This window comes from Anastrepha obliqua, chromosome 6, assembly GCF_027943255.1.
Source record: "Anastrepha obliqua isolate idAnaObli1 chromosome 6, idAnaObli1_1.0, whole genome shotgun sequence".
In the NCBI taxonomy this organism is placed as follows: Eukaryota; Metazoa; Arthropoda; class Insecta; order Diptera; family Tephritidae; genus Anastrepha; species Anastrepha obliqua.
The window spans coordinates 61,927,195-61,951,079 of record NC_072897.1 but is presented as its reverse complement, the minus strand read 5'-3'; the positions used below and the strand labels follow the sequence as shown (position 1 = coordinate 61,951,079).

General features: G+C 36.9%; 3 protein-coding genes across 8 annotated transcripts in view; all 3 read left to right on the top strand.

Annotated features, from left to right (window-relative positions):
- The first annotated feature begins 494 nt into the window (after positions 1 to 494).
- On the top strand, positions 495 to 4,816 carry LOC129250610 (uncharacterized). The gene is made up of 2 exons (XM_054890217.1): positions 495 to 538; positions 4,201 to 4,816. Exons 1-2 carry the CDS (start codon positions 495 to 497, stop codon positions 4,814 to 4,816), a joined length of 660 nt encoding a protein of 219 aa, XP_054746192.1.
- Positions 4,817 to 6,335: 1,519 nt separating this feature from the next.
- Positions 6,336 to 7,175, top strand: LOC129250609 (uncharacterized). Its single transcript, XM_054890216.1, has one exon. The coding sequence runs from the start codon at positions 6,336 to 6,338 to the stop codon at positions 7,173 to 7,175; it is 840 nt and encodes a 279-aa protein (XP_054746191.1).
- A 4,620-nt stretch (positions 7,176 to 11,795) lies between these two features.
- LOC129249775 (protein Gawky) overlaps positions 11,796 to 23,885 on the top strand; it is a 174,459-nt gene continuing 162,369 nt past the window's right edge. For 2 of the 6 annotated variants that reach the window (XM_054889407.1, XM_054889401.1), the window contains exon 1: positions 11,797 to 12,553. The gene's annotated coding sequence lies outside the window, so the exon portion shown is untranslated. Of the gene's footprint in view, positions 12,562 to 23,885 lie in introns of all 6 variants that reach the window. The other 4 variants (XM_054889405.1, XM_054889404.1, XM_054889406.1 and 1 more) reach the window with 4 other exon arrangements.

Sequence of the window (23,885 nt, the reverse complement as noted above, 5' to 3'; positions counted from 1 at the left end):
TTTTGTGAATGGTTTGATACTATTGTGATTTTTGGGATTTTAACTAAACAAACTAATGAAAACGAAGTGCCATGTGTTAAATTGTGAAGCGCAAATTAATATAAAGCCTCTAAATGCAATTTGTTTTTGTTTTTATGCGGAAGACGCCATGGCAAAGAAGGATGAGTGTGTGCGTATAATATATTGCGTTTGGTTGTTTCCATTGATTCACCTACTCACTCACAAGTAATTTCCCTTCTTTTCGTTTGTTTATTCATGGGCTCTTATGACACAGCGAATTCGGAAGGCGTGGCGTATTCACGTACTCTATCATCCTTGAGGTTCTAGCAGACATATATTGTACTAAGCTGGCAGCTGTCATGCTCTTGCCAATATTTGGGCGCCACCTGCTTCGCTCCCCATTAAAACTAGAACATTCTAACAGAGCATGCTGAGGAGTTTCATATATTCGTTGTGTTAAGTTGTGAGAGTACAAATTAATATAATGCCTCTAAATGCGGGTTCTGGGCTTTTATGCGGAAGACGCCTTAGCAGGAAGGTATGTGTGCTTGCGTATAATTTCTTGTTTTTGGTCTTATCCATCGCTTTCTCCTACTCTTCTTCTTCACAAACCAGTAATCCGTCTTTCTTTTGCTTGTTTATTCAGGTTCTTAGGATACGGCGAATTCGGAAGGCGTAATCTGTTTCGTTATCATTCTTGCCTCTAAATTCGTATGTCGTCCAAAGCTAAAATTTTATGACAAGCGACTACAAAAACAAAATACATTCATCGGCGCAGCCCAAGGCGAATTGAGTATCTAAGGTGACGCTATTCCCAGCAAAATAATGCTTATTAGTATACACATATGCATGTGCATGTAACCGCACTCACAGGGCACTCACTTTATACCTCTAAATCAAGGCGAATTGAGTATCTAAGATGGCACCATTAAGAAAAAGGTTACTTCATTTTTTGTAATTTTGACTAGTCTGACGTCAGCTTCCTTCGCAATACAATGCATACGAACAAAACAAACAAAAGTAGGAGATATTACATATTTGGGAAAATTCAGTGTATGGCTTGGTAATGTTGTGATTTATAAGATGTGTTAAATGTTTAAAGTAGAATTGAATATAAAGCCTTCAAAAACAGTTTTTTGCGTTTTTATGCGGAAGACGCCGTGGCTGGAAAGTATGTGTGTGGGCGTACAATTTCTTATGTTTGGTTGTTTCCATTGCTTTCGCCTACTCTTCTTCTTCACAAACAAGTAGTTCCCCTTCCTTTTGTTTGTTTATAGGTGGACTCTTGCGACAAGGCTAATTCGGAAGGCGCAATCTTCTTCTCTACCATTCTTGGGCATGTATTACAGAGAACGATAATGTATGGAGAAGTCTTAATGACCGGAACGCATGGAATTTTGAGGAGTACTTGTCCCACGAAGACTAATCATTACATAAACATTTTTCACCAAAAGTTAACAGCATAAAGCAAGCCAAACACAAGATATTATACGCACACACACATACGTTCTAGACTCAGGGTTTTCCACATGAAAACGTAAAAAACTGCATTTGGAAGCTTTATATTCATTTGTACTTTAACAATTTAACACGCGGCACATCGTTTGCATTAGTTTGTTTAGTTCTAATCTCACAAATAACAATATTACCAAGCCATTCACTGAATTTTCACAAAGATGTACATTTTCTGCTCCTTTTGTTTGTTCAGTTCGTTTGTTTTTTGTCGGGGAGGGAGCTGACGCCGGACTTGTCAAAATCGCGGAAAATAGAGTAACTATTTTCTAGAGCCGCCACCTAAGCTACTCAATTCGTCTTGATACATACCATAGATATGGCAGAGAACGTAAATTGATAGAGAAGGCTCAGGAACGAATGAGCAAGTTAAATGCCAAATGCTAACAAAACGCGGGTAAGAAATTTTTATTATTTCACCACGGCCTTGGAAGAGTTAACAGAAGAGAGTTAACATAGCGGAGCGTAGTCAACAGAATTAAATATAGCGTTTGCATTGAAATGTAAAATGCCATGATTTGGTGTTAGGCAAAAGAAAATAACAGCAGACTTGTACATTTTTCTTTCATGCTTATTTTGCATTTTGCATGCGCAAATGGATTTTTTCTTGTGAGATAAATAAATTAATTCTAAGTGCATATATGTATGCATGCATGAATGTGAAATTTTAAGTATCTAATTAACTAAATTGTATTGACAGCCGCCGTAGCCGAATGGGTTGGTGCGTGATTACCATTCGGAATTCAGAGAGAGAACGTCGGTTCGAATCTCGGTGAAAAGTCAAGAAATTAAGAAAACGTTTTTTCTAATAGCGGTCGCCCCTCGGCAGGCAATGGCAAGCCTCCGAATGTATATCTGCCATAGAAAAGCTCCTAATAAAAAATAACTGCCGTTCGGAGTCGTCTTGAAAGTGTAGGCCCCTCCATTTGTGGAACAACATCAAGACGCACACCTCAAATAGGAGGAGGAGCTCGGCCCAACACCCAAAAAGGGTGTACGCGCCAATTATATAAATATATATGTATTGATATTAAGTGTATTATCAAAATTATTTCAAAATATCCACATAAAAATTAACTTTGTTAGCCATTCATCAAGGGTTTATATTCAACAATACGTTGTACTTTTTAAATTATTATGTATGTATGTATGTTAATATACTACAAATTGTTGAATACATAGTGTGGCAGCACCGCTGCTCAATTATTTTATGACAGTTCGTCATTTAACAAAAGTCGTTAGCACGCACTCTCTAAATACCTTCTTCTCTTCTCAACCGGCGACGAGACAACATCATTCGCAATTGAAAGAACAGTATATTCAAAAGCCGAATCATATTAAAATATTTTACACCATAACGTAAACCGTGGATTTTATTTCAACTAATAAATCCATATTGGTGACCCCGACGTTTGAAAATAAATTTTTTAAATAATCAACGGAATATACTCGTAATTTACTCGAAATTTTTTTGGACGTAATTTAACACGCTATCCATAAACGCAATTAAGAAAAAGAAGACCTCATTGCTGCCACGTGGTTTCAACGCGCCGATATTGCGAGGGTTTTTTCGTCGTATTTTTTTCAATTGGACTTGCATGAGCGATCGTTAGCAGAAATTGTTTGAGGGACCTTTCGTCTGGAAGTCGAATCGTGACAAAGTCTTGGAAAATCTACTTCGTGCATACAACATGCCTAAAGATATCGACTCGAGCGGGACTTCAAAGTCAAGCAACACATCAAACGTGAGTACTGTTAATTCTGTGCCTTTACCAGAAATCAGTCGAATTACAATAACAGCACCGACATTCTTTATGAAAGAACCGTATTTATTTTTTATTCAAATGGAAGCACAATTCATTAACGGTAGCATTACTCACGACAATTCGAAGTATAATCATGTATTGTAATATAATATCTGTTCTTGAACCTGAGTATTTATCAATGGTTTCTGACTTGATTTATAGTCCACCCGCGGAAAACAAATATAAATCACTTAAAAACCGTCTAATTAGTGAATACACTCAATCTGATCAAAGGAAACTGAGAGTTTTACTCACTGAAATCGAACTTGGTGATGACAAACCGTCACATTTGTTACTCAAAATGCGTGATTTAGCCAAAAATGCTCTCACCGATGAAGTAATCAAGTCCCTTTGGATTGAACGGGTGCCGTCGTGGCAATTTCAAACGACGATCTCAACACCTGTGCTACCTTAGCAGATAAAGTTGTCGAATTGACTGCCCCAAAACTAATTTCGGAGATTAAATCGGATAACACACTCCTTCAATTGAACGCTCGTGTCGATGAATTAGCCAAATCTTTTCGCGAATTTAGAGCGAGCAGAAACAATAGTCCAAATAAATCCCAGAAGTCACACAATTCGAGTCGTTCACGTTCCAAATCTCGTAATAAAAGACCGTATTGTCGATTTCATTATCGTTTTTAGGCCATGGCACGCAAGTGTGAACAGCCATGCGCATTCAAAAAGTCCGACGATAAATGTGATGAACATTCAAAAAACTAAATTCCACTTCATCATTTGCGGTAGACGAAGTGGGTCTGAATTATTCTCGCCGCTTATTTGTCACAGATCGTTCAAATTGCCGCAAATACTTAGTTGACACCGGAGCAGATTTCTCCGTTTTACCTCGAAATTTTTTCAAAAAATTAAAATTTCCCGATAGCTATAAACTTTTCGCCGCAAATGGCACACCCATAGCTACTTTCGGTTATTTCACTTCTTCAGTCGACCTTGGACTTCGACGTAACTTCACATGGTCATATCTCATCGCCGATGTAGCAAAGCCAATATTAGGTGCAGATTTTCTCAATGAATTTGGCCTCTTAGTTGACATCAAGAACAAGCAATTAATCGATGCGAAAACTAAGTTACGCACCAAATGCAATTCTCAATTAATTCAATATGAAAGAGTCAACACTATTGACGACAACTCGATTTTTAGCGATTTATTGCAACAATTCAAAGATCTTACGCTTCCCCCTACTTTCAATAAAGGTAATAATCTGAAACAAAGTTCAGTCAAACATCAGATTATTACAAGTGGACAACCAGTCTTCTCCCGTGCTCGGCGTCCTAATCCAGAAAAGCTAGCAATAGCAAAAAAGGAATTCGAACTGATGATCAAAGCTGGTATTTGTCAACCAAGCAAAAGTCCTTGGGCAAGCCCCTGCATATGGTTCAAAAAAAGACAGGACAGTGGCGCCTTTGTGGCGATTATCGCATGCTCAATGCTATCACCACGCCTGATCGATACCCTTTACCTCACATTCAAGACTTGACACACATTTGTGCTAATAAGGAAATTTTCTCAAAGATTGATCCCGTAAGTGCTTACAATCAAATTCCAATTGCCGAAGAAGACAAAGAAAAAACAGCAATTATTACCCCTTTTGGTCTCTTCGAATTCAATGTAATGACATTTGGTTTGAGAAACGCACCTCAAACTTTTCAACGTTTCATGAATAATTTATTCCATGATTTGCCTTTCGTAGTAGTCTACATCGACGATATTTGCATCACCTCTAGAGACAGCGAGGAGCACAAAAATCGTACACGCTTAGTTTTTGAACGTTTACGCGAATTTAATATTAAAATCAATCTCGCAAAATGCACCTTCGGTAAAAGCGATATAAATTTTTTGGGACATTTAATCAAAAAAAGCGAAAGCATACCACTGTCTGACAAAGTTGAAGTTATAAAAATGAAAAAGCCTTCGAACTCCGACGTTTCATCGCACTTTTGAATTTCTATCGTCGATTTGTGCCAAATGCCGCATTTATTCAAGGCAAACTTCAATCTCTTATAAAAGGCAACAAAAAAAAAGACACTTTCCCAATTATTTGGACCGATGAAACCTCTGACGCTTTCGAACAGTCTAAATCTGATATCGCTAATGTCGCATTTTTAGCGCACCCTATTCCAAACGCGAAATTAGTACTTCTAGTCGATGCCAGTAATTTTTTCCATTGGAGCAGCTCTTCATCAAGTTTCAAACGATCAATTGCAACTCCTTAGTTTTTATTATAAACGAATGACAGACACTCAGAAACGTTACAGTACATACGATCGTGAACTTCTTGCAATTTTTCAAGCAATTAAACATCATCGATTTATGATCGAAGGACGCGAATGCATTGTGTACACTGATCACAAACCACTCATTTTCGCATTTTCTCAAAAACCCGAACAAGTTTCGCCACGCCCATTACAACAATTGGACTTTATTGGTCAAATGACCACGGACATACGCCACATTTCAGGCGAAGACAACATAGTAGCAGATGTCTTATCTAGAATTGAGGAAGTCAGTTGTGACAAATTTTCTTTCGACCTTATTGCAGAGAACTGCAACTAATTCTTGATGGAAAATCCAAACATTCTCTCGCTCTGAGCAAAATCTCTCTACCCAATTCACAACTACACTTATATTGTGTCACTTCAATAAAACTTATTAGACGTTTTGTTGTCGAGAACCTCCGTAGACAAGTTTTCAACCTTGTGCCCGGGTTCTCACATCCCGGTAAAATAGCTACCATCAAACTTTTAACTGAACATTACATATGGCCAAATGTCAAATCTGATGTCGCCAAGTGGACAGCGCAGTGTATACCTTATCAAAAGAGTAAAATTCATAAACACAACAAAGCTGCACTGGTTAATTTCAATGTTCCCGATGGTCGTTTTAGACACATCAACATCGATTTGATAGGACCACTCCCTACCAACAACAATTTTCGTTATTGTTTGACGTGTATTGGTCGTTTTTCTCGCTGGCCCGTAGCCATTCCCATCGAAAATATGACGGCTGAAACTGTAGCCGAAGCTCTTATTCATGGTTGGGTCCAATATTTTGGGACACCCAATTTTATTACCACTGATCAAGGTAGACAGTTCGAATCTAATTTGTTCAAGGAGTTAAATCGACTTCTTGGATGCAAGCATTTACGCACTACCGCTTATCATCCACAAGCTAATGGCATGATTGAACGTTTCCATCGCACCCTTAAAACTGCGATCATGTGTCACAAAGACAAGCGTTGGTATGATTCATTACCTCTGATACTTCTTAGTCTTCGATCAACGTTCAAAGCTGACCTTGAAACTTCACCGGCAGAGTTAATTTACGCTACGACGCTAAAATTGCCAGGCGATTTCTTTGATGACAAACCCCTAGTTTACACATCAGATTTTGTCAACAATCTTAAAAACACTATGAATCAATTAAACCCCATTGTCACGTCTAATCATTCAAATAACAATTTTCACGTGCAAACAGAACTTTTAAATTGTTCGCATGTATTCATTCGCGATGATTCTGTGCGACCACCATTTAAGCAGCCATATGATGGCCCATTTAAAGTAGTGAAACATAAAGAAAAACATTTCGACGTTCTGGTAAATGGCAAAGTATCGACAGTATCTCTTGACCGACTGAAAGCCGCAATAATAGACGATGATGCAATTAATGTCAAAAAAGAAGATAATAAACAGAAAATTGTACAAAATAGTATTAAGACATCAAATGTTAATTGTAATTCCAAAGAACACAATAACTCTAACAGTGCACCCACGGAAGTTGTAACACGCTCAGGTCGAGTATCAAAAAAACCCCATCGTTTTGTGACTTTCTTAACGTGATCATATGCAATCACTGGTGGGAGAGAATGTGGCAGAATCCCTGCTCAATTAATTAATGACAGTTCGTCATTTGACAATAGTCGTTAGCACGCTCTCTCTAAATACCTTCTTCTCTTCTCAACCGGCGACGAGACAACATCATTCGCAATTGTAAGAACAGTATATTCACAAGCCGAATCATATTAAAATATTTTACACCATAACGCAAACCGTGGATTTTATTTCAACTAATAATAACATCTACATTCATATTCACAACACAGCTTATATGCATATCTACACATGGAAACATATTTCTAATATACATACATATGTATGCAAAAATCTCATCTAAACCGGATGCTTTTACATATACATATGTATGTATGTATGCATATATGAATACATATTTTGGGACAATGTAGGTACGAAGATGCTTCTATTCTAAGCAAAACAATGCACATTCGTATATACATACGTACATATGTATGTACATATAACCGCACGCACTCACTTTATGCCTCTACATGCATATGTTTCCAAAACCAAAATTTTACGCCTAGCAACTACAAGAACAAAATGCATTCATAGACGCAGTTGTAGCGGCCATGATTATTTACACGCGGTGGCGCTTAACGCTAAAAAGCACAACAAAAACAAATTCATTGAAAAGTTCGAGCTCATATTTCTACGAACAAAGCATTTTCATTCATAAAACGAGCCGCCCACATGCCAATTTTTTCGACCATTCGAAAATAGTCAATATTGGAATATTTCGCGTTGAATTATTTGCCAATATTTGGTAAATCTTGAATTTTTGTCATGTCGAATGGTCGCGGTGTATGGGTTAATATAGTATGTATGTAAATACGTCTTTCTAAATGCTCGACAGCCGCAGCTGTTGGTAGTCAAGTGCGCGCATGAGCATACAGTAAGTTGCAGAAAATTACATAAGTAGCTTATAAAAAAGCCCTGTGTCAGACATTTCAAGACTACGAGAAAATTTCGAAACAATTATTTTATGTTCTCTTATAGTAGATAAGTAGTTAATTTGTATATTACTTTGCGTATGTAGTTCTTACTATGAAACGCAGTAGTCGAAGGTTAATGTACATATATGAAGGTTACTCACTCTCTCCCTCTCATTTATCTCCGGCAGCCATATTAATTAATTTCCTACTGTTAACTTGTGGTGAAGTAATTTCTGAGTGAATTTCTTACCCGTGTTTTGTTAGAGCCCAAAATGATGATGATGGAAAGAATAATGAGATGGCGCCTATTGTGGTCTCGCTACTTTGCTCTCAGCGAATTTGACAACGAGTTACGTGATTTTAGCTCCAGTATGGCCAGATTACCATTTTCGTAACTGAATTTAGCATTTTGGTTTGTTATTTAGTCCCGGAGTTTTACTTCTTCCTTCATGACATTTTTCTAGCCTGTTCTAATTAAAATGTAATGTTTATAATTTTGTAAAATATACATTTTAAAAAAATTAGTTCAATAATTCATTTAGTTTTATTTAGCTTTACTTTTTTTAACATCTGGTGGCATTGTCCGCTATTGCAGGTGTTGTTGGTGCTCTTCTGATTTCGGCAGTGAAATCTCTCTCTCGCTACTGCAGTGTTGTCTAGCTTTGGATATAAAAACGCACTAAAATGCCCATTCAAAGAAAATAAAAGAGCAAATTTTTATTGAATCACTTAAAGAACTTTTTATGCGTGACAAATTGTCTTTCGTATGTGTGTGTTTTTTACTAAATGTGTTATGCTTATGTACAATTTAATTTTTGAGTTTTTTTTTTGTTAAGCGAGACTATTTGGCTAAGGAAACGACTTATTTGCTATATTTGAGGTTATGTAACTAGATAAGCTACTCCTTTTGTAAAAATTTCAGTACGGTTTCTTTAGTATTTTCTGGTGTTTTGTGGCTTATTTTTACAATCAATACACCTCTTGATGCCCTATTTCCCACTAAGGATTGATGGCCGGAAGAAACGATTACACCTCTATGATTTTAATCCGAATTCAGTAATCTCAAACGCCTTTTAAAATGTGTAAAAAGGCTTTCAATCTTAAGAAGAGTTGAGAGAGGGGCATTTAATATTCTTGCATAACCTTGAAAGGAGCAAAAAATTAAATTCACACTTTCAAAATATCAAATTTTATAAGAACCAACTAATTTTCATTAGCACTAAAATCTTCTCAGAGTGACCTTTTTTAACCTTCTTTTGTACGATAATACAGTTTTTTTTAACTTAAAGTTCCGGTAGCTTTAAATTAAAAAAAAAGAAACAAACACGAAACTTCAAAATTTTCGCAATTTCGGTATAAAAGAGCACTAAATTTATTGCGAAGAGCAAATAGTTGGCAGTACCGCACAAATTGGAAAAACGTGACGTCACGTACTCTCTGATGGGCGCAATCTTCTTTCTATCATTCTTGCAAGATGGGGAAAGGGCCGGGACTGCGCCTTCTCTATGAATTTACGTTCTCTGGATATGGTACAAGAATGGTAGAGAAAAAGATTGCGCCTTCCGAATTCGCCGCGAAGAAAGCAATGGAAACAATTATAATCATACCCACACAGGCATACTTTCTAGCCACGGCGTCATCCGCATATAAACGCAAGCAAACTACATTTTTAGTCTCTATATTAATCTGTGCTTTAACGATTTAACACGCGGCACTTCGTTTGCTCAGTTTTAATCTCACAAATCACAATATTATCAAGTGTTTCATTGAACTTTCACAAACATGTAATATCACCTACTTTTGTTTGTTTTGTTCGTTTGTTTTGCATTGCAAAAGAGCTAACGACAAAGTAAAGTAACTGTTTCCTAATGGCGCCACCTTCAGTACTCAATCCGCCTTGGATATGACACATACAACTGTTAGTATTGTTCTACTGAGTACCTTTTGTGAATTCTCCTTGCAGTCGACCGTATGGCAACAATTCCGTAGATTTTAGATAACAATTTTTGTCGTGTATTTGAATGGAGGTTATGTAATTATATTAGATTATAGATTATAATATAGTCTCAGATTATAAATATGCTTATTGCTGTACAACTATGTATTATCTGTGACATAGATAACTATTTTACAAAGGCAAAGATAAGAGGTTTATCGACAAACCTCTAGTAAAATTTGGGTTGCTTTTATTAATAATGTAATCATATTACAGAAAAAAGCCTGTACACATAGATGCATTTGGTGGAATATTTTCGAGTTCTTGGTTTATTTAATTATTATTAACGATATGAAGAAAAGGCAAGGAGAAGCAATAGGGAATAGCTAATTTAATTGCGTAATTGGAGGAAGTCCGTAAACACTGATTACTGAGGATTCAAAAAATTATGGTAGCAATACGCATTCTAAATTCGGTATTACTCTTTATGAAGGTAATAAGAGAACAAAGCGTTTATGGACATAGGCTTTATTTCTGTTAAATGAATGTATGGTTAATAATACCTAGCAAACATTTTATTAGAATTATGTATTATTAGAAATTAGTCATTACTTACAAACGTGTTTTCTTTGCCGGCATCCATTTTATTTAGTTTTTACTTAGACGTTTCTCTTTAAATCCGTAAAAATAATTATTTATCATTCAGAAAACGCAGGTTGCAAAAAACTACGGCAATAACCTAGGATTCAAAAAATTTTGGTAGCAATACGCATTCTAAATTCGGTATTACATTTTATGAAGGTAATAAGAGAACAAAGCATTTATAGACATAGGCTTTATTTCTGTTAAATGGATGTATGGTTAATAATACCTAGCAAACATTTTATTAGAATTATGTATTATTAGAAATTAGTCATTACTTACAAACGTGTTTTCTTTGCCGGCATCCATTTTATTTAGTTTTTACTTAGACGTTTCTCTTTAAATCCGTAAAAATAATTATTTATCATATAGAAAACGCAGGTTGCAAAAAACTACGGCAATAACCTAGGATTATTTTATAACCTCAGATTTCGTGACAGAAATTTCGTATGGGTAATCTCGCTTCTAAATTACGTACTGGGGTTAAGCACGAAAAAAATAGATAATCGACTTATATGTGAACGTATTATAATTGCCTTTTTTAAAACGATAGCAATTATTATACAAACCAGAAACAATGAAATATTCCACCAAATGCCTATAAATATACCGATTCCTATTAGCAAAAACCTTTCAAACAGGGTAGAATAATTTTTGTGAATTTAGTGGTAACAACTGCAGAAGTGAACGCACTTTATGAGTATGTATTTTAACTTTCGTTAAAAGTATTTTATGTGAGTATGCACTGTACGTTCGAGTATGTGGCGTACGTCACTACAGAAATTAAGCAGAGAAAAAGAAGTGGAAGAATAAGGGAAAATGAGTGGAAAGCCATAAGTATCGAATCAGACGTGCAGAAATACATCTGCACGTTCATACATTCATGCACAAAGAGTTACTTATTTTGTGTACCGTCATCGCTCAACTGTCAAATTCGCCAAGAATAAAGTAGCGGTTTTCGGAAGCGGCTCATTCAGTATTCTCTACATCGTGAGTATGCACTACTAAAAATTTGTGAAAGTGGCAACCGTGGAAACAACCTAATGTGTGTAAGAGTGAAATAAGCGAGCATATGAACACGCAAAAAGAGGACGGCTTGGGTACGTGCGTCACTGCTTGGCATTACAACGTCGTAAGTTTTTCGGTTTTTGTTGCAGAGGAAATAGCGGAGTCGTTTAATTCCATCGGACAAGAAGAAAACTTATAGATTAAGAGATTTTAAATTTATTGTTATTAATTCGTTGTTTTTTTTACATTTTCTGAATACAATCGGTAAATCAACTGTTTTCGCAAATTAGCGATTGTATTGCGCTTGGACGCCATGCGCTGTCGTTTTGCTTCGTTTTCGACAGTTGGTCAATCGGCTAAGGGAATCGTTTTTTAATAAAAATTTATTTTGTGTATGCGTCGTGTCGTGGTTACGAATAAGACTAAAAATTTCAGTTTTAATGTAAAAGACAGAAATGTCATAAAATAATAGTATTAAACTTTTAAAACCAGGAAGTGTGTACAAGTGGGCAAAGTCAACAATATAACAAATGGGGAAAATATTAATCTAAGGCTGCTAAAACTAAAATTTTTTCTCGGGCATATATGCTAGAAATTGCAAGTTCTCTTTTTTTTTTATTATTATTTAACTCGTTCCTATTTGTGAATGGTAAGGCAGTCCAGACGTTAAAAATAGTGGATGTAATATAAACAGTTCATATATACTTACACATATCTACACCTAGGTATGTATGTATATATTAAGGTGTAAGCGCAAAGAATAAAGACTGCGAAATAAATACAAGAACAACAATCGTGAGATTTTCTACAACCTACTAGTTTTGCATCCCGTTGTCATACAAGTACGTATGTAAGTGTTACACTCCTTTTTCATGCATTTTGCTATATTTATTTCTGTTCTTCAGATTTCTATCTGATTTATAATATAGTTATTTTAGTTTACTGACAAGGTTTTTTTAGTGCCCGGCGAGCTCTTTTAACTACTGCCAGCAATGTTATATAGATATATGTATAAATAAATATATATCGATTTATATGTATATATATCTGTATTAATTTATATGTATATACATTTATATAAATTTTTAAGTATATACGTTTATATATATACACACATTTATACACCAATACTTATGAGCATATATGTTTATTTAACTTTTATTTTAGGCTTTATAATATGCACAAGGGGTTATCTCATGCATGCATATATTATCTGTCTACTGCTCGATTTTGGTGTAATGGTATGAATGTGCAGAGTAAGCAAGGCAGATAGTGTATAAAAGCCATGTATACCTCTTATATAGACTTCAGAAAAAATTAATAAACCCCAACCAATCTTTACGAACTAAATTCCTGCAAAGGTTTTCCCAGTGTTGCCTATATGATGTTGCATATTTTGAGTATATTTGTTACAAGTGTTGTCATCACTAAATTTGAATTGTCGTAGATCAGGTTGAAAACTTTCGAAGTTACCATGCAAATCCTAAACATTCCTTTCTATGCACACAGAATCGATTATTTGAGATTAAGCTTTGTCTAGAATTTTAGTGATAACAGAAGATGTGGCAAATGCTTCAGTAATTTAGTAAGTGTTTGTATGGTGATATTTTAACCGAGAAATATTTCGTTAAATAATTTTAAGATTTTTTCGATTAAGCTGAACTTTCCTTAATAATTATCGGTAATTCTGCAGTTTAGCCACTTCTGCTAAAATCGACCTTGAGGAGTGCATTTTTTTTTGGCTAAAACGATGTGTTTCAGTCCCAAAGTTAATATTCAAGTGGCCAAAAAAAGATTCTGCAAGTAGTTTAAGTATTATCAATGATTGAAATTGAAAAATTTTAAAATTCCACCAATAGGATATATAGTACTTACAAACAGGCTCAGAATAGGCAATACTGCTGTTTCCGTGGCGCCGCAATTTAATGGCGGAATTTATAGAACTTAACAAAAGAAAACGAAATGAACAAGTAAAATTTTTTGATATCTCGCTTAGTTTTTAAGTAATTTAATGTTAAAGTTCTCTAATTTAGCGAAAAGTTGGTGTTGCCATACACCTGAAGTAAAAACGAAGTTCGTATGCAGAGATGTTCAGTAGAAGGTTCATTGTAAAACTGCAGTATTTTTTGGTGTAATTTAAAATTGAGAAATAATTTTGAAAATAAAAACATAGAACTCATCGAAACTTAAAAACAATGATATTAAGCGTATCTCAAAAAATAATAAAGCAGTTAAAATTAAATTAATTAACACAGTATTTTTGCGTAGAACTCCTTATCACGTGGGCGGCCTTTGGCCGCGCTTCAAAAAAATAACCCTCATCAGTCCAACGCCGGCTACGCAATCCACAGTATTTTTGGGTAGAACTTCTTTTCGCGTGGGCGGCTTCGGCCGCGCTTCAAAAACATAACCCTCATCAGTCCAACTCCGGCTACGCAATCCACAGTATTTTTGCGTAGAACTCCTTTTCGCGTGGGCGGCCTTCGGCCGCGCTTCAAAAAAATAACCCTCATCAGTCCAACTCCGGCTACGCAATCCACAGTATTTTTGCGTAGAACTTCTTTCCGTGTTAAAACCATTGAACCCAAAATTAAAACATCATATGCGTGTATGTAGTAAGGGGGCACAATAACCCCCATCCCTATCATTAACACTAAACTTAAATACTTAATTTTTGTTCATATTTTTGTTTCATTTGCAGGCATCCGGCAACACCATACTGTTGTCATTCCAATCTTCTTATTCGCTTTTAAATTTGGATAGTAACTGTATGGACAAATGTATTTGCATTTTATTTTAATAAAAATAATTCGAATATAAGGATAAAAATAAGTAAAAACACGCGTGTGAGTGTATATTTCGTGAATTTTAGTCAAGTGTTAAAAAATATATAGTGTAATGTGGCAAATTATAGTGAAGTTCCAAAGGGCATTTTGAAGGCCTTTTTTTATTCAATATCTCGAAAACTAAGCGAGATATCAAAAAATTTTACTCTTTCATTTCGTTCTCTTTTGTCGAGTTCTATAAGAATCCGCCTTAAGATTGCGGCGCCACGGAAACAGCAGAATCCCCTCAGAATATATTATGGGCACATTTATCTGCATTTACTATTAAATATTATTAACGCAAATAGAAAGTTGTAAAATGTCAAACTTGCCAAATGTGTGTGTATGATGTATTTCGCAGTGTAAGTGAGAAATCTTTATAACCATAGCATTAGCAAAGGGACAGCTGGTGATAGCCAATAGAGGACAGCACTAATCAGTTGCATCGCTAAAGAACGACACTTAACCCATGATAAAGTGTCAAAAATTGTAAACAAAAACATACAGTTCTGATTATGAATTTTAAAATGCACTTTACAGTGTATTTGGGAAAATTTCCACATAATGCCCCATGAATTTAAAAAAAGGGGGTAGGGGGGATATTCTACTTTCTAAAAGTGAAGACCTCCCCTGGCGCGGGCTATAGTTTTTAAGTTATTTGATTTCAAAATTTGTAAAATCGACCAAGAATTCTCCTATTTTGGTTATTTCAACAAGCAGAAGTGCTGCCAGACATCTTACAAATAAACAATTTTAGAAGATAATAAATGAATAAAAATACAAAATTGTCCAGTTTATTTCTATATTATATGCGTCTAGGCATATATATATATATAATATTGAAATAAACTGGAAAAGTTTGTATTTTTATTCATTTATTATCTTATAAAATTGTTTGTTTATAAGATGTCTGGCAGCACTTCTGCTGGAGAGAATAGGAGAATTCTTGGTCGATTTTACAAAATTTGATTATTATATTATATATATGTATACATATATATATTTTTTTTAAATTTTCGAAATAAAAATCGCGGAATTATTTGATACATATACATATATATATGTATATATATATATAAGTTATATTTAAAAAAAAGCGCTACAAGCGAAAATCATCTCATTATTCTAATAGAAGTTTTCTTGTTTATTGCTTCTGCCAGCCCTCCATTTCTTTGCTTCTGGGAGCACTCCATTTCAGCGATGCTTTTGAGTTATTGTTAATTTGGCTGGCATATTCGGAGTTTGCAACTTAAAAATGAAATTTAAGTGCACTTATTGTATCAAAATATGGTGAAGGTAAAAGACAAATTTTATTAACAAATAACTTAAAAACTATTATTAACTGAATAGTGTTGGTGCTAGTTTTAGCAAAATAAGCACTAAATCAACATCTCCTGTGAATTTCATTGGAAATTCGTAATATTTCTCTCAAAACAAGTGACGGGGCTTCGTAATGGGTCCTAGCCGTGTATTTTAATTATTGGAACAAGTAATGGAGTTTAGTCATGAGAAGTGTGCTCAAAGATATTTTGTAGACAGCGATGATGAATATTGTTACATCGCCGAAGAAGTTATTCAATTATCGAAAGAAATTGTTGACAGTATTGAGCAGGATGAAGCAGAGAAAAGAATGAATATTTATTTTAATTTGATAAATTTTAGCCCTTGGGTGGCATTGCAATATAACGGGTGGTTAAGTTTCAAGGGCCGGTGTTGATTTTGAATAAAATACAACTTTTTTAGGAAATTATTGTCATTTCTCTATATTATGATAATATTGGTATGGCTCAATTACGTATGGAACAAAATATCGGCTAAATGGCCGCCGCAGCCTCGGCGGCACACCTCCATCCGATGGTCCAAATTTTCGATGACGCTGAGGCATAATTGAGGTTCTATACCGTTAATGTGCCGAATTATCTCATCCTTTAGCTCTTAAATTGTTGCTGGCTTATCGACGTACACCTTTTCGTTAAAATAACCCCAAAGAAAGAAGTCCAACAGTGTCGTTGACGTTTAGGTGTGGTTCACATTCAACATCGGCCCTTGAAATTTAACCACCCTTTATAATCGGAGAGGCTCACTTATGGCCTCGATTCATACGAGAAGCATTCGGGACAAAAATTTAACTTACTACAAAAGGATGATCGTGACTAATTTTTGCTTTCTGAATGGAGTTCCACGAAGTCTCCGCCACTTGTATATTGAATTTGGGATTGAGAAGTATCGTTTTAGCAAAAAATTACACTCCGAACGATCGATTTTAGCAGAAGTGGCTAAACTGCAGAATCACCATGATTTTTCTCAGCGCTGAAAAATTATTAACGAAGAACACTTATAATGTTTTCTCTTCAATCACTAAATACGTGAAAGTAAATACACTTAGGGGTGAAATTTCACTATTTTTTTTTAATAAAAATGTATGGTTAATAAAAATTTCTATACTGTTTGAAAGCCGATCCACAAATTAACCAAAGCTGCTTGGTATTGTTAAGGTATTAAGAGTGGAAATGTTTAGTATAATGTGTATTGCTTTGCAAAAAAAGGTTAAAAGGGGCCGATAGAGGGGTATATCCCCATCTTTAAACTTACAACCGCACCTGCTGGAGGTTTATAGTTTTTAAGTAATTTAATGTTAAAGTTCTGTAGTTTAACGAAAAGTTGGTGTTGCCATGCACCTGAAATAAAAACTAACTTGGTATGCACAGATGTTCAGTGGAGGGTTGATTGTAAAATTCCAGTATTTTTTGCTGTAATTTAAAATTAAGAAATATTTTTGCATAGCATTTTTTTCGCATGGGAGGCCTTCGGCCGCGCTTCAAAAAAATAAACCTCATCAGTCCATCTCCGGCTACGCAATCCACAGTATTTTTGCGTAGAACTCCATTCCGTGTTAAAACCATTGAACCCAAAATTAAAACGTCATATGCGTGTATGTAGTAAGGAGGCACAATAACCCCCATCCCTATCATTAACACTAAACTCAAATACTTAATTTTTGTTCATATTTTTTTTTTTTTTTCATTTCCAGGCATCCGGCAACACCCTACTGTTGTCATTCCCATCTTCTTCTTATGGCCTCTGGTAACGGTCAAGCATTGTTTGACAAGAACTTTATATGTGTGCGTGTCGGGTGCTTGACGCTAATATCTAAAATTTTTGATTTTTACCGACAACAAGTATGTGTGACACGACGCCACCCGACTGCACTAACACATACAAAGCGCAGTCAAGCATGCTGTATCGTTACCAGAGGCCATTATTCGCGTTTAATAGCTCCTGGTGACGCTCAAGCATGCTTGTTCTGCAGCTTATGTGTGTGCGTGTCGGGTGCTTGACGCTAATATATCTAAAATTTTTGATTTTCATCATGCAAAAGCCGACAACAAGTATGTGTGACACGAAGCAAGTACGAGTGTCACCCGACACGCACACATATAAGCCTGCTGGACATGCATGCTAGAGCGTCACCAGCGGCTATAAAAATGGAAAGTGATTGTATGGACAAATGCATTTGCATTTAATTTTAATAAAAATAATTCGAATATAAGGATAAAAATAAGTAAAAACGCGAGTGTAAGTGTATATTTGGTGAATTTTAGTGAGGTTTTAAAAAATATGGCTGGAATTTAGAATAATGTCTATTGGGCAGTTTTTGGCAAACTATTATGTCTTTATTAATGAAACTTGGTGGAGATGTTAGTGAGGTGTTAAAGAACAGTCTTTATAACTCCAAATTATTCGGGATATAATAATTTCGTAATTATTTGCCTTCAAAATGCCCTCGGGAAGGAACTTCACTATAATTTGCCACATTACACTATATATTTTTTAACACTTCACTAAAATTCACCAAATATACCCTCACATGTGTGTTTTTACTTATTTTTATCCTAATATTCGAATTATTTTCATTAGAATTAAATGCAAATGCATTGTCCATACAGTTACTATCCAATTTTAAACGCGAATAAGAAGAAGATTGGAATGACAACAGTATGTTTTGCCGGATGCCTGGCTGCAAATGAAAACAAAAATTAAGTATTTGAGTTTAGTGTTAATGATAGGGATGGGGGTTATTGTGCCTCCTTACTACATACACGGCTATGACGTTTTAATTTTGGGTTCAATGGGTGTAACTCGGAAAGGAGTTCTACGCAAAAATACTGTGGATTGCGTAGCCGGAGTGGGACTGATGAGGGTTATTTTTTTTAAGCGCGGCCGAAGGCCGCCCATGCGAAAAAAGTTCTATGAATGAGGACCCGTCTGTAAAACTGATCGAAGCAATACAATACACTTATAAACCGTAATTTTTGGCTTTTAATTACTTTATTATTTTTTGTGATACGCTTAATATCATTGTTTTTAAGTTTCGATGAGTTGTAGGTTTTTATTTTCAAAAATATTTCTCAATTTTAAATTACACCAAAAAATACTGCAGTTTTACACTGAACCTTCTACTGAACATTTCTGCATACGAACTTCGTTTTTATTTCAGGTGTATGGCAACACTAACTTTTCGCTAAATTAGAGAACTTTAACATTAAATTACTTAAAAACTATAGGCCTCCGGCAGGTCGGTTTTCAGTTTTAAGATGGGTTACACCCTTTATTTCCCGAACAATGTGGGGTTATAAAGAGTGTTTCTTAACACCTCACTAACATCTCCACCAAGCTTCATTACTAAAGACATTATAGTTTGCCAAAAATTGTCGAATAGACATTATTGCGAATCCCAGCCGTTAAGAGGGTCGATAACATACTATTTTAGGATTTACATATTTTACCAATATATTGGCGGTGAAATTTATATATATAGATACATGTCACTATGTACGGATTGCAGAAGTGTGGCCAATATCAGATCGTAAACCGGCTCTCACCGTTTTTGAAGGAATCAGCCGATTTGTTGACATATCCAGTGTTATGACAGCGGTTAGTTGATGAAAAAAACTGAGATTGTGTTGATGATATACGAAAAAATTATCACAGCAAATATTAATATAGTGTGCAAACCACCTCTTCAGCCCTGGCGGAAGTGTCGACTGTGAAATGTCATCTACTAGCGTGAAATGGCTGTTTCGTGTAGAGTGGGAGTACGAGGGCTTCATGTGTCTTCACTACTGGGGAAAGGAGAGTTATCGGCCGATAAGACTTCCCTTGGTTGACGGGTTTCCCAAGTTTCAGTAGTGGGACCACTCTCCCTGCTTTCCACTTGTCAGGGATGATGAGAGTGGCCAGGGACAGATTGAAAACCCTAGTGAGGAATCTTACTCCCAGGGGTCCCAGATGCTTCAGCATCAGCGCGTTTAAACCGTCGGGCCAATGACTTTCGATGATTTCGACTTGTTAAGTAGCGCACTGTCGTTCGTCAGTTTGTACAGCCTTCTGGTAACACGACGAGGTCAGGCGAGCTGCTGCAGTTGCCCACTACCCTAGTGGGGGCGTCGTCGTTCACTGTGCTGAATGTCGAATTGTCTATCTGCTCTGCCAATTGCTGTCCCCTACGATCATTTGGCAGGCTTGAATGCCAAAGATCGTGATGCGCATTGAAGTCACCTAGAACCAATCGGTTAGGCCACCACCATTGTCTCGCTCGCGATCGTGTCTGAGCACGTTATAGCCATCCCTGGTAATCAGAGATGACCTAGGTGAGGGACGCGTGGGGTTGTCGACGTTGGACCTGCTGCGCAATCCACTGTGATTGTTGCGGCCAGATGGTGGTGGGTGGTCGCGCCTCCGGGTGCGGTAGCGGGTGCAGAGCTCTGCAGCAGGGGGCAACGTAGGCAGTTGTCCACTCACGGGTGGTGCGCAGGCCGGAACATCTCCGAAAATGGCACCAGCCATTGCAAGAATTGCACTGGACTGGTACCAGATTCCGAGGTATTACGGTCTGACACACGGAACAGACTGTGCGGGGGACCAGGAGCTGCTGGTTTGTCCCCGCACTGGGGTTGGAGCAGGAAGGAAGGGGAGGGGTTGAAGGGGAGTTGTGTTGCTGCGTTAGGCTCCTCACCGTGGAGGTGTGCCGTGGAGGCATCACACGCCTGCTGGCAGGAGCAACACGTGGCCACATACCGTGTGGACCACTCCCTATGTGACTTAAGACCCGAGCAGGTATTAAGGTGGCTCCACCCGTTGCACTTGTTACACCTAACCGAGGTGGAGTTCGGGTGAAGCCGTTTGTGGCAGACGCAGCAATAGATTACTTCTGGCCCAGGGTTGGATTCGATTCCAGCCCTGAGGAGAAGCATTTGGAGCAGGATTGCTGCGAGAGTTTCCTTCTGTGACATGAGGGGTGGGATGATGTGTGTTTCGCTAGACAGGGCTAGTATACTGGGGCGGCAGACGTTGGTCGGGAAAAACCCGAGTCATTCCGGTACGTAGAACCGACTGCCATGGGAATGGTGGGTGGGGGCGTCGTCGTTCACAGTGCTGAAAGTCGAATCGTCTATCTGCTTTGCCAATTAATGTCCTGTACGATCGTTTGGTAGGCCAAGGCCCGTGATGCGCATTAAAGTCACCTACAACCAATCTGTTGCCTCGCGGAACCGATTTATTTATTTATTGAATGAAATTTATAATAAATTATAAAATTTAGTAGTAAAGTTAGTTTACTATTATACTACTAGCGCTAGTTACTAGGGCCAATGGGGGTGTCGAAAATGTAAAAGTAGGAGATTATATCTTAACTTTGATGGCTCGGATGTAATTATAAATGGTATTGATGTTTTGAGTTGTGGAAGTTTCCAGTAGGCTGAGTGGGTTGTGATTGCTTAAGAAGGATGACCTAATTTTGTGGAGTACCGGGTATTCGATTAAATGTTTGACTGTGAGGTGTGTGTTGCAAAGTTGACAGTTGCTGCTTTGTCGATTGCTTAGCAGGTGGGAATGTGTTACGTTTGTGAGGCTAAAGCGAACGCAAAACTACTTTTTTTTCCAATTGTAGTTGACAGGTGTGTTGTTTGTGTTTATGATTGAGTAATGGTGATGTTGAGAGTGTGCTCTTCCGATGCTTTATTTTAGTTTTATTTAATTTAGTTTTTACGGTCTTAAAACCCAATTTGTACATTTACTAGCAAATCCGGCCCGCTTCGCTGGACAAAGACACGGCGGGTCCACGTTTTGGCATATATTTCGAGACCCTAGTCATCAATAGGTATTAAAATTACCCCGTATTAAAGCACTTATCAACAGCTTTCATTTGATACCCATATTGTACATACACAACCAAAGGTTACCCGGGTCCACGTTTTGATCTATATCTCGAGACCCCAGTCACGGAGCGGCATGAAAAATACTCTGTAATAAAGCATTCACCAACAGCTTCCAATTGATATTCATATTGTACAAACACATTCTAGACTCCACGTGGTCTCTATCTCAAGACTCTAGTCACGGAGCGGCATGAAAAATACTCTGAACTAAAGCATTCACCAACAGCTTCCATTTCATACCCATATTGTACATACACATCCGAAGGTTACCCGGGTCCACGTTTTGACCTATATCTCGAGCCCTATCCACCAATAGGCATCCAAACTATACGTAAACCATCTTCAATACCTACTTAACAATGTGTGTAAGTTTGGTTTAATTCGGTGCAAAGACACGGCCGGTTAGCGAACACACACAAAAAGTTGACTTTATTTTATATATAAGATATGCTTATATGTAGTACAATAATAATATTCCTACATATATGTGTATAATAAAGCAAATTTCAGTTATCAAGTTTTTACAGCGTAATTTGAAGTTTAACATAGTTGATGAAATACATATTCCTACTTTTGTAGGAGACTACCTCGTAAGAGATCAATTTTCTCCATGATAAGCTTTTAAAGATTGATGCAATATATGCAGACTTTGCTGCAGTATTTGCCATCTTCTGCCAGTAATTTGTAGTTTGGTGTGTCGGGATTGGTAGAGCATATCCGGTAGCATGTTTATGGTGTCCCAGTTGCTGTTATATATGTTTTTATGGTTTCCATGATTGAAAGGCTGTCGGTAAAAATGACAGCTTTTTTCCTCTTCTTTTGGCCCTGAAAATAGCCCAGTATACCAGCGGTAGTTTGATAGCGTCTATCATAGTGAAGTTTGATAGCATCTGGCCTTTTGATTCTACTACTTCATATACGGTGTTGTGTTCTTCTTTTAAGGCATCTATGGAAAGTATTTCATATTTTGTGTACGAAATTGGGACAGTTATTGACTAAATACTTGTAGATATAATATGTTAGGAGTTTTGTATTTTATATTATATATTTTGTAAACTCTGTGCTGCATAACTTAGAGTTAAAGTGGCCCTTCGTTAAGAATGTTGTGTATAGCCGAGGGTCGCCGTCAATTAACGAGTTTCTCTGGAACAGGATTTCAGGGATTAGTCTGCTGAGTCTGTTTTCTTTTACTCTTTCTTACAGTGCTGGAAGGCCTGATTCAGGTAAAGTGTTGTTTATCTAAGTGTTGACAATCGCATATATTCTATACTGCCCTTTTTGGCTCGGTGGTATGAAAGTTTGAAGATGTTTGAACTATTTCCAGATAGAAATAGACCATTTGCTATTTTGCTCAGCACAAGTGCCTTTACCAGATACGTAAGTGTGTTGACATGTGCGTAGCTTCCTGCTAAGTACCGGATTAAGTTGATTCTAGGCATTAGGGATTTTCCAGGTGTAAGACGTGGTTGTTCCATTTGTAATTTTTGCTGAAAACTACTTGTATGATTCGATAGAAGTTCATTCGAAGATCCGGTAAATTGCATCGGGCAGATATGCAGAAACGCTGATTTTGAAAGCATTGATGTTTGCACCAGTAATGTTTGCCCAGATACAGATTTCGTTTACGACGGTGCTAAATAGTGTATTCTTGTCGTTGTTGTTATTTCTTTTGGCTATCATATATACTATATGTAACAACCTACGTCTTCGCTTCGCCACTCGCTGACAACGACTAACACTCTCAATACACTCTTTATCCACCCTGACCGCTCTGCATATATAAGTGCATACATACAGGGTGACCGATGTTATTATTCATATAATGTCGTTTTCATTTACGGATCTCCACATCCCTCCCTCCTTATAAAGTTTCAAGCGCAACTTGGATTCCTCAGCAGGTGCGTCGATTCCAGGTCGGTGGGTGGCGAGGTGGTTTGAGGTTCCTGAAGGTGTGTTCTTTGATGACGCCGATGTCGGTGCAGCTGAATGTAAAGATGTTCCCGGGGCAGTGGATGGAACGGTGTTTTCAAAAGTAGTAGTTACATCGTCGGGGTTGTGTGACGTACCATATGGCAACTTTTTTACATGGCTTATATTCCGGCGAACTCTTTTCCCATCCCCCATCACTATAA